At 37.4% G+C, this 11,325-nt stretch overlaps 1 protein-coding gene across 1 annotated transcript; it reads left to right on the plus strand.

Annotated features, from left to right (window-relative positions):
• Positions 1 to 3,209: 3,209 nt before the first annotated feature.
• LOC136295120 (cytochrome P450 2J2-like) lies at positions 3,210 to 11,230 on the plus strand. Its single transcript, XM_066193451.1, has 9 exons — positions 3,210 to 3,380; positions 4,390 to 4,552; positions 5,061 to 5,210; positions 6,631 to 6,791; positions 7,671 to 7,844; positions 8,077 to 8,218; positions 8,869 to 9,056; positions 9,176 to 9,317; positions 11,052 to 11,230. Exons 1-9 carry the CDS (start codon positions 3,210 to 3,212, stop codon positions 11,228 to 11,230), a joined length of 1,470 nt encoding a protein of 489 aa, XP_066049548.1.
• The last annotated feature ends 95 nt before the right edge of the window (positions 11,231 to 11,325 follow it).

Below are 11,325 nucleotides of genomic sequence, written 5' to 3' on the forward strand. Positions count from 1 at the left end.
TTTATTTATAATGCTCATCAGCAAAGTTCTCTTTTCCTGAACTGAAACACTGAATGGGAATTTTTTTTGCTCACATTTCCCAGTCTTGTGTTTACTCCAGCTGTGCTGAAAGCCACATTCTCCCTCTCTCAATGCTTGCCTGGACATAGAGTATCAGTGTAACTCTCTTCCCTCAGAGTAATTCTGATGCCTCCAGCTAACAGCTCTTGTTAAGGATCAGGGAGTGCAGGGGAGGAAGGGACAGCTAAGTTGAAAAATCCAAAATAGTGTCTCCACTGGTGGGGGGGCAGGAGGTTGAAGGAAAAGAACAACAACAAAAAAATAAACCCACAAACAGTCCCAAAACCTGCTTAGCAATGCCTGTGCTGTTTAGCTTGAGGCCAGGCCAGGCAGCAAGAACACCAGGCAGTGTTTTCTAATATGTTCTGAGCCTGTCCCTGCAACAGACAAAAAAACGAGCCCTGGTTTTCTGTCAGAGCAAATGACACACACTCTGGGCGGAGGTGTGCCACGAACCCTTTCCAACCCCTGTGTGCACATTCATCATTTGCTTCCTAAAGATGCTCTTCTTTGCTTCCCACTCCTGTAGCCTGAAACCTTCATTACAAAAGCAGGTTTCCTCATCTGCCCAAAACAATCAAACTTAATACCTGTCATCTTAAGTGGAGATGCAGCTCTTGCAAGAGTATTTGTGTCAGAGATCGAGCAAGATTTATGTGAACAGCTACTACTCACATGTACTGAAAATATTAAAAAACACAGTATTGAAACAGCTTCCTTGCTTTTTCTCTGTTTATGAACTTCAGCCCAAAGTTTTGTGAAATAACTTTGCCTCACTGTATTTCAGTTTGCCCACAGCAGTCATCTACAAGCAGGAAAACACACTGCCCACAGTGTTCAAAAGGTCAGGCTCAGACTAACACTCTTGGTGGGTCCAAACTTATTCAGATGGACCCAGATTTCTCCCATATTAAGCCCTTTTCTTTCTTTTTGTTTTCTTCTCTTAAGTTGCATCATAATCACTGTTATTAATAGGCAAATTAATGGCTTAACTCATCTTAATTCTGATCATTTAAAGTGTACAAATCATACCCTCACTGATGGGCATGAGAGCATCAAGAGCTTTTAGCAGTCTTTAACTGTTGCAAAATTTGCAAACTTAACAAGTGATTCTGTGCACAAATAAGAAATAGAACAGCACTCAATTCCTTTTAACCAGACAGGAGCAGCCGCATGAAATGGGGAGAAATAAAACAAATGGAGAAATGAAGTTCTGATGTACACAAGCAGCAAGTGAATTTAGACAGTTTAATCAAGTAACTCATTTTAAAGTCTCAAATAGCATCAAAATCTGAAAAAAATGGCTGGATAAATAATTGCTCAATAGCATAACTCAGTAACACTGCAATTTTTGATATACATGTAAAACTGTCAGGATTGGCTGACAAAACCATAAAAGTTACTGAATTTCAAATTGCTTTCCTCAGTTTTTTGTCGACTTAACTATTCAACTATAAGGTTCATAGAACCATGCTGCTGGAAATTATGCTTATCAAAATTTTCTGTTTCCATTTATCTGCCAAAAAAACCTAAACAAACAGATAACAGTGGCACAGAGGCATAGTCCTTGGCCTCTGATGGCTGCTCCTCTTCCACACTTCCTGCAAAAGCATCTGCACATGCAGCATACTAAAGCAGAAGTGTTGCATGGAACTGCACAGAAAAGTCAAGTGGTGGCTGCTCAGGAAAGTTAGGTGAGAAAATGCTATAATGTTTCCACTGCTCTGTGAAACTGCCCCTGTGTTTCCTGTTGGAATCTGAAGCTATTACAATCCACTGCAGAAAAAAAGACCAATTGTCATTCACACATTTTTCAAGACTGAACCATGCAAGACTGTATTTACCACATTTCCTTTTACTAACCTCCTCCACAAATAAAAGGAGCTCATTAGAAAACTAACTGAAATCAGTGTCCGTGCCTGTAACTCTTAGTTTCTTAAAGCTTAATTCAGTTCTTAAGAAACCCATGGATAGCATTAAACCTTTGTATTTCAGGATCATAACATACATTGATTCCAATCAATAACTTTGATTTTGCAGAAACTTTTTGAGCTGAAAAGTGCAGACTGAAAAATTCAGCAAGCCTGCTCAGAGAAATAATGATAAAATTTTCAAACAGGCAACTTGTACAATTGTATGGATTTCCTTAATCTCCTATTTAGACTTGAAGATAACATTAGCTAGGTTCTTGAACAAAGAGTTGAAAAATACTGCTTAATATATCAGTAAGTATAAAAAGTAAGTCTCAAGGTAAAGTTTGCTACACACTGGTACAAACCTCTCTGGTAAACTTATGGGATCCATAAATCAGAAAGGATTAAAAGTTTTGCCTCTTTCTTCCATCTATTTGTTCTCCACAGATCTAATAGAACCTGTACATGGTTTCATCTCCAAAATTTGCACCGGAAGATTTTAAAACAGCATAAAATTAAAAAATTTTAAAAAGAAAAGTTAGAAAACATCATATAATCTGATGGGTTGAAACAATCTCTTACTACTGTTCACATAATGTCATAACCTAGGATATGATAAAAGGGGAAAGAAGACAGTCTTCAAATTATTAAATTACCTTTTGTTTTTCTTAATAAAGAAAATAATTTAGCTTTGTGCTGCATTAATTCATTCTTTTACACCTCAGAGACCTGAGATATTGTGTAGATGTTTCCTCTTCTGTAAAGAAACCACACAATAATAGTAGTATTTCAGAATGATGATAACTAATGCATTTCAATATTTAACTACATGAAACTGCCCGAGGTATTAATATTATGCAAAACTCTTGAAAATGTTGGATAACTATTCAATAATTGGCACCTTGACCCACTATTGACTAAGAAGGAAACAAAATTCTGAATGACAAAAGAGACAGAGACAATTACAGATCATTAAAAAAAGGGTGGGTGTGGCTTGGCTAACCACAAAGGATCACATAGTTTGGTTTTCTAAGGACTTCAGCTTGGGAAAACTATAGATTGTCAGAGAGAGATAGCTACAGAAAGCATATCCTTAGAAGGAGAGTTTGGATTCGGTAGAAGAAACACATCTCCATAAATCCAAATTTTCAGAAGTTTTCATATACACACACACACACACACAAATCACAAGACCAGAAAAGCAAAAACCCAGTGAGAAGTTAAAATTTTGATGAAATGTTGGGGATTACTGAGATTTTTATAGCTCTAGTAGCATGTCTTCTGATTTTGCAGTTCCTCAAGCTGCAATGGATGCGGACTCAGCTTCCTCCAGGACCAGTTCCCCTCCCCATCATCGGAAATTTGTGGCTGCTGGACTTCAAACTTCGCCGAGAAACTCTCAGTAAGGTATTTATTTATCTCTGTGGTTGAAAATCAGTCTGAATCTATTTTAACTTAAACTGTGCACTGCATAGGAACAGCCTAAAATGCTATTTTTTTAAACCTCAGGCTTGATTACCAGCCAGTTTCAAAGACTCTGAGGACCCTGCACTATTAAAAATATTTCTGAGTAATAAACACCACAATTGCTTTAGTCCTTGCTCTTTTCTCTCTCTTTTGGTTACATTCTCACAAGCACTGTCATGGAATAGTGTTTCATTAGCAGTTTCATTCTGTTTCTGTGTTGATATCCAGCCCTGTAAGCCACCTCTAGCTGAGCTCTTCTGACACCAATGCTACAGGACCATCTCCATTAGAAAACCAAACACGTACCCAGGACACTCTTTTTCCTTGCTTTTACAGCAAAAAGATTTCTTGTCTGCTGTAAACAGGTTACTGCTAAAACAAAGCAGGAAAATCTGATTGCTGTTATGTTTACAATACAACCAATCAAAACTAATTTTAAAAAGTAAGGAATTTGCTTCCTGCTATTACTAGGAAAAAATATAAGCATGATGTGAGGAACAACAGAGGAAAGTAAGAAAAATTCTGTGGAAGCTATAGAAAAGAAAGCAAGAACATTTCTTTGCTTTCTTTGTAAGTTAGAGACAAGAGAATACCACGACTTTGTTAATTAATGAAATAAAGATAAAAGCTCTAGGATTTTGCCTTTCCTTTAATAACTCGTTCGTTGATTCAGAGTTGACAAAGCAACCTGCTGTTTTTCTTTCTGTGAAATTTTCAGAGGTGTTCTTCTGAGAGGTGTCCTTAGCATCTATTCCATAAAGAACAGTTATCTTCTGTTCCCAAAGCACATTAATAACAGAGAGAGAATCTTTTTTCTGAAACCTACAATTCAATTCGATGCCGACAAATGGGTTTAGTTACAACTACAGAAAACTCTTAAATGAAATGATATTTGAGTGCACGTTTTGCCTGGTTTATAGTTACAAATTTCCTGCTATCAACTCTTCAGTTAACCAACATCTACGGAAACATCTACACTCTGTGGATGGGACAGACACCTCTGGTTGTGCTGAATGGATACAAAGCAGTAAAAGATGGCATCGTCACCCACTCAGAAGATGTTTCTGGAAGACCTCTCACCCCTTTCTACAGGGATATGATGGGTGAGAAAGGTACAACAAGTTCCACAAGACTGAGAACAAGGTGCAAAGAAGGAAGATGTTTTTCTGTGCACACACACCAGCTACTGCTGTTCCAGGGCATAACCGGGCTTTCATTGAAAAATGTTTCATGCAGAGCTAAGCCTGTTAAGGAAAACCCCAAAATTTCTTGTCTTATAAAACACATCACTCAGTCTTTTTCCTCCCAATACATCCAAAGGAATACTTGCCTGGAGAAGTTGCCTTTCAATTGTGTCATTTCTAAGCCAGGAGACTGCTCATGTAGAAAATATCTATAGACAAGGCTGTTCAGTCCTCTCTGAAACCCACTCAGTTTCCAAGGACACATTTATGAGCAGCTGGGGGTCATAAAATCCTCACAGACCAAAACTCAGCTTCTAAAACCTAAAATCATTGTGTCTTGTTAGTGAAATACAACCTCATCTAAGTCAAAATTTGCCTCCTTCAGTGAAAGGATTTCCCTTCCCAGCAATGAACTAAATGTTTCTGTGTTTTTCAGGTATTTTCCTGACAAATGGCCACACCTGGAAGCAGCAGAGACGCTTTGGCATGACAATTATAAAAAGTCTGATACTTGGTAAGAACAATTTGGAGCATCAAATTCAAACAGAGGCTCATCACCTTGTGGATATCTTTGCAAATACAAAAGGTAAATGCACTAGAAGAACAACACTTAGAGCTTTTCCTGAAATATTAGGGCTGATGAAAGTTTCACAGTACATTTTTGCAAGTAATATAGATATTGCGGATGGTAGTAGAACTTTCACTGGCTTCTTAACTGCATTCTTTGCAAAAAATGTTTTGTCTACACAGTGGGCAGTGTAAAATTGTTTTTTTTTTAAATAAGGAGAGTTTGAAAAATGTTTATTATCAACACAGCTGGTTATGATTCTGACACTCAAGGAGTATAGAAAAACCCTCCTTAAAATATGCAATGTGTGACCTGCTGGAAGTCATTCTAGGACAGCAGGATTTTAGGATTTGGCAGAGGAAGAATTCCAACACAAGGAATGTATCATTCAGTTATCCAAAAATCTTTCTTTTCAAGGTTTGGATGAAATAGAAACCAATAGAATTTTAGCAAGCTGCCAAAATAAAGCAATTAAATATAAATATTCTCAGCAGCCAAATCCCTCACCCACATCGTGTTCCATGTAAAAACACAGAGAGGTTGCCTGAGGTCTCTCTCCAACTCTGCTTGGACTAGGCCCATCTCTTTTCCAAGAGCAACATTCACATATCTTTAAAATGTATGATAGGAGATGAAAAAATCATCTACCTCAAGTAGCTTTACCTACCATGCAATCCCTTCTCAGTTTTAAACTCAATAAATGTATTTACTCTTTCCAAGAACAACCAAGAGCATTGGACTGAAGTCAGGGATGCATTTTCCATAGGAGTATACTTCAAAGGTTGTCTTTGCTATTGAAATGTGTACTTAATTTTTTTTTTTTTTTTTTTTTTTTGGATTTAATCCTTTTCAATGGCAGATGTATTCCACCCTATTATATAAGCTCTGCCGGTTCAGTCTATGGAAAAAAAAAATACATCTATGGTTGGATTGTTAAGCTGATACTTGAAAACCAAAAAGAGAGAAGTCATTTCAACAGAGCTAAGAAATGAAAACTCCATTTTTTTCTGTATTTTTGGTTTTTGTTTTGTTTTTTGTTTGTTCGGGGTTGGGGTTTTTTTTTGGGGGGGGGGAGGAGGGAGAAGTGAGGATTGTTTGTTTTGGTTTTTAACTGCAAACTTAAATATCTACCTCCATATTTGAAAGCATATGCTCTAATTAGTTGCTTGTGTTTCCACACAACCCAGACCACAAGTGAAAGAAGGGAAAAGAGACTTTATGTTTGCCTTTTTAAAATTGATAATCACTGTATTGAAAATTAAGATTCTGTGCACTTATAATTCATGCAGTTAATATGTATTAAACCAAGCTTTGTTCATGTGAAATTTTTCTAAAAGTAGTCTGATCCCCTTTGTTTTTACCATTGAAAAAAAAGTATTCCTAGTTTTTCTTGCTGTAGTCTCTTCAGAAGTACTCACAGTACCTCCCATATTCACAGGGAAACCTTTTGACCCCCACACTTCCATCGTCTGTGCAATTGCAAATATCATTTGTGCTGTTGTTTTTGGTCATTGCTTCTCCTCTGAAGATGAATCTTTCAGCAAACTCATCAAAGCTATTTATTTTGTGATCTACTTTCAAGGTACTATCTGGGGCAGGGTAAGAACCTAATTTTCTTGTTCTTGTTCCTTAAGGTGCGTTTGCACTTGACAAGTCAAAAGAAATTAAAAGTCAGAGACAATTATTCACAAACGTTTCCATTTCCAAATATACCATTGTTCTAAAGGCACAGTGAAGTAATAAATCAATACATACCTTGTATATGTAATTATTGGCTTCTAATCCTTTTTTATGTCTCTAAATCATACCCTAAAGTTAAAATTCTAGATCATCACTGCTTTTCACAAATTTTCAATGAGCAATCATTTGCAGAATACTGTGTATTTAAGATTCTTAGTTCTTAAAATGAAAGCAACTTCTAAAATTTAATTTTCTTTTAGTCTTGCAAATCCAGACATGTAGTTAATGAGAACTAAGTCTTCCAATTGATGCTCTTTTGAAAATGTATCTTGCTTCAACTCATAATTCGTATTACCAGCAAGATCTGAGTCATTCTGAGCTTCCTATAAGATACAGGTTACCACTTTATCACACCAAGAAGAATATTTTTTAAGTTCTTGAAACTCTAGCTATTGCTTAACTTGTGTAGATTTTGGCATGCTGGCATGCTAAAAGACTATCAAGGTTCTTCATAAGGGGATGCCTAAAAAGAATTACAGTAAAAAATTCAAGGTTGAGAAAATCTGCTTTTGAGTCAGATTCAGCACTCTATTACTCACCCATTTTCAGAACCCAGTTACATTATTAGGTATTCATCCAAAAAGTAAAATATAATCATGTTCCCAGTATTTAATCTCTCTGACTTGTGTCTATTGCCTCTCATCCCAGTTTTGTTGCCCAGGTGTTGCAGTGACTTCACAATTATCAGGAAATCAGAACTGGGATCTGACATTCTTCGCTTTCTGTTTAACACCACAGCTGTACGATGCTTTCCCATGGCTGATGTACCATCTCCCAGGTCCTCATCAGGAGGTGTTTGCATACAATGACTTCATGCACAGATTAGTCATGAAGGAGGTCCAGGCTCATGAGAGACAGAATACAGGTGATCCACAGGATCTCATTGACTTCTACCTGGCACAAATAACAAAAGTAAGTATCTGTTTATTACACTCCCTTCCTTGGCTTCAATGCCAACTACAAACACTTGCTTTTCCAATAACTGCCAAAGAATTTTCACATGCACACTCTATTTGTGTAGCACTGAAGGTTTTTAATTTGGTGGGCTGCTCACTGTTATAATCAAACAATGACAGTTTCTATGGGACTGGTGAAATATCTGAAATTATCTATCTCATAGTCTTCCTGTGAATATACCCTACAGACCAAGGATGACCCTACTTCTACATTCAACAAAGAAAATATGGTTCAGACTGTGGTTGATCTTTTGCTGGGAGGGACAGAAACAACAAGCACCACTCTTCTCTGGGCACTCCTCTACATGGTACAATACCCAGAAATACAAGGTGAGCAAAAGCACTATCAAAGAGAACTGCATTCAACATCACAATGAACATCATTGTGTTTTAGCCCAATCACTTGCAAGACATCAAAAAACCCCTTGGTTATGCACATGAATGGTGGTACATCAGCAATTGAGATAAAGAAAATGGAACATCAATAAATGAAACAAACAGGTGCTTCCGCATCTGGTTCACCAGCAAAACTAGCAGAAATTAGTAATAGCCACAGTTTTACCTCACTAGGTTGGCAAGACAGAAAAACAAGTTAAAGACATTTCATATGCAGCCTAGCCTCCTCCTAACTTTAAAAGCAGAAAAGTTTTTAAAAGATACCCGATCTGATACATGTTTATAAACAATGAAAATTACACCTGTCATTTCAAATATTAATCCACTTTTTGAAACACAGAATTGTACTATCCTCATCACCAAGTAGGATATGTCTTACATGAGCATCCTCTGCTTGGGGAGCTGCATTTCCTTGATCAACTGAAACTACACAGCACTCAAACCACATGCCAATGCATTTCATAGCAACATAATTTCTTTTATTTCCCTTGTACAGGACACTCTCATAGAAAAATCTGCTGGAAAAAAGCGGGGAAGCGAGGGGATGGGGAGTGGGAAACCAAAGTATTTTCATTTGTCTGCAGAAAAGGTTCAAAGAGAGATAGAGGCTGTTCTGGAACCCTCCCACATCATCAGCTATGAAGACCGTAAGAAGCTGCCCTACACAAACGCTGTGATTCACGAGGCTTTGCGCTACAGCAACGTCACCTCTGTTGGGGTCCCTCGACAGTGTCTGAGGGGCACAACTCTGCTGGGTTTTCATATTAAAAAGGTACAGAGGATACCCCCCCACCCTGTTTCTTACATCTTTGAGCTGTTAAAATTTAGCATTTATATGACAGAGAGAGAAGGAAAATCTATAGAAAACAAGATCTCTGCTGCTTCTTGCAGGGCACGCTTGTGTTGCCAAATCTGCACTCCGTGGTGTATGACACTGAGCACTGGGCAACCCCTTGGAAGTTCAACCCAGATCATTTCCTAGATTTGGATGGCAACTTTGTGAACAAAGAGGCATTCTTACCTTTCTCAGCAGGTAACACCCTGACCTTGAATATTCCTGTTTGCTATGTTTCGCAGCAAGGTTAAAAATATTATTTCTAAGTTCTAAAATTTTAAAAACATACATTTAAAAATGATTTTGACACAGAGATTTAAAGTCAGGTCTTCTGCTGTAAGAGCCACAAATACTGTTGTGCATTTTTTCATAACTTCAAACAGAGGATAAGTATGGCTGGGAGACACAATGTTCTTTCCTTGGCATATACAGGGTTCCTACCACAAGGATATCTGAGCTTCTTATCTCCTAATGTGTTAAATCGAGGCAATTCCCTGTTAAATCAAGAAAATTCCCCTGAATCAGGAAACTGATTTCTTTTCACCTTACAAACAGGAAGGCCAGTAACAAAAGGAATGTGATTTTTCAAAATGCATGGAGAAAATCTGTGAAGAAGTAGGAAACCAAACCTCAGTTTCCCAAATCCTACATTAAATAGTCTAGCACCAGGTTTTCTTTTATCTGTAGAAACCTTGCAAAATCCAGCAGATTTTTTAAGTTTTCAGTAGAATATTATTCAACCAAAAATATTTTAACTTTTCAAAAGCATCTTACAATGTACGACTTAACAAACTTATATTCAAAGATATAGAGGGGGGGAAAGAGTGAAAAGCAGTATAAAACAACTCTAGTGAGTTTCTCTAGTCTACCAGTTTCTCCAACAAACTGATTATGAAAAAAAAGCAGCACAAAAGACCACAGTGGTATCATTACTAAAAAATTCACAATAAAACCACTGGGAAACAGCTGAGGGCTTTTTTGTGTTACTGTGACATTATACTACTACACTACTACTACATACTACTACACTACTTCTTGCAGAGAAAAAGCAAAGAGCATACTGAGTAACATAACTGAGTCAGATTAAATGCAGAAAATTCAGATTTAAACATAAAATTGCCTAAATTGTCTGTAAATCCTAAAATCATCTTTGCAAAACAGTTATTTATCATCTTACGTCCTTCACTCACCAAATGGCCATGAATCGAGACAACTAATTTGGGCTCCCATTTCAGCTGTGGCATAGGACTATTTCTTTAACTTGCTCTGGTTGTTTTCTGTTTATGTAATCTGAGTATTTATATACTCTGAATATCCATCTTTGGGGTTTTTTTTAGTCTGGAACATACAGATATCCTGAAATATCCTGTGTAATCAATATGCCAAAATGAGCCACTGAGTCTATATATCACTGCACATTTCACTCCCTTAGCTCACACATCTGCTCCTGACAGTGTTAAGGCTACAAGGACCCAATATACCCTTCTGAATTTCCATTAAAGAAATCCTTATTACATCCTCCTTCTTGGCTTCAGAACTACATCCCACAATGCTCCAGCCCTCCCTTCTCAACAAGCAAAATAAGACTCTGAAGTATATGAATCTTTTTAAAATCTGGCTTAGCTAAGAAGCAATTCATAGCTCTCACAGAAAAAGAATCAACAATGGAAAGGGAGAATTGCATACATGTCCAGGGGTGAAAAAAACCTAAACAAACCCAACTGAAACACCAAATCAAACACTTGACAGAGGTGCAGAGTTTCTCGGTTAAATGTTTCCCCTCTGCCCCCCTAAAACATCTTCTGTCCTTACAGAAGGAAATAACTAATAATCTTACATTAACTGAATTTATGGAACTCAGCAGAGTTTTGTGCAAAGTTCTTTTACAGAATTTAACTTCACTCAACCAACTCTTTCGGTTTTCTTCTGCAGGGCACCGTGTATGTTTGGGGGAGCAGATGGCACGAGTTGAACTGTTCATCTTCTTTACCAACCTCCTTCGAGCATTTACATTCCAGCTCCCTGAGGGAGTGAAGGAAATCAATCTGGAGTACATTTTGGGTGCAATACTGCAGCCACATCCATATAAACTCTGTGCTATTCCACGCTAGTCTGCAACACACTACAATGCTGAGAGACTTCAACCCGTTAGAGCAGTTCCTTTTAAAACATGCTTCACTATCTCAGTTCTATTCAGATGGAGGTA

Source organism: Chamaea fasciata, unplaced genomic scaffold, assembly GCF_029207755.1.
Source record: "Chamaea fasciata isolate MVZ Bird 193981 ecotype frontalis unplaced genomic scaffold, bChaFas1.0.hap1 SCAF_11, whole genome shotgun sequence".
Lineage (NCBI taxonomy): Eukaryota > Metazoa > Chordata > Aves > Passeriformes > Sylviidae > Chamaea > Chamaea fasciata.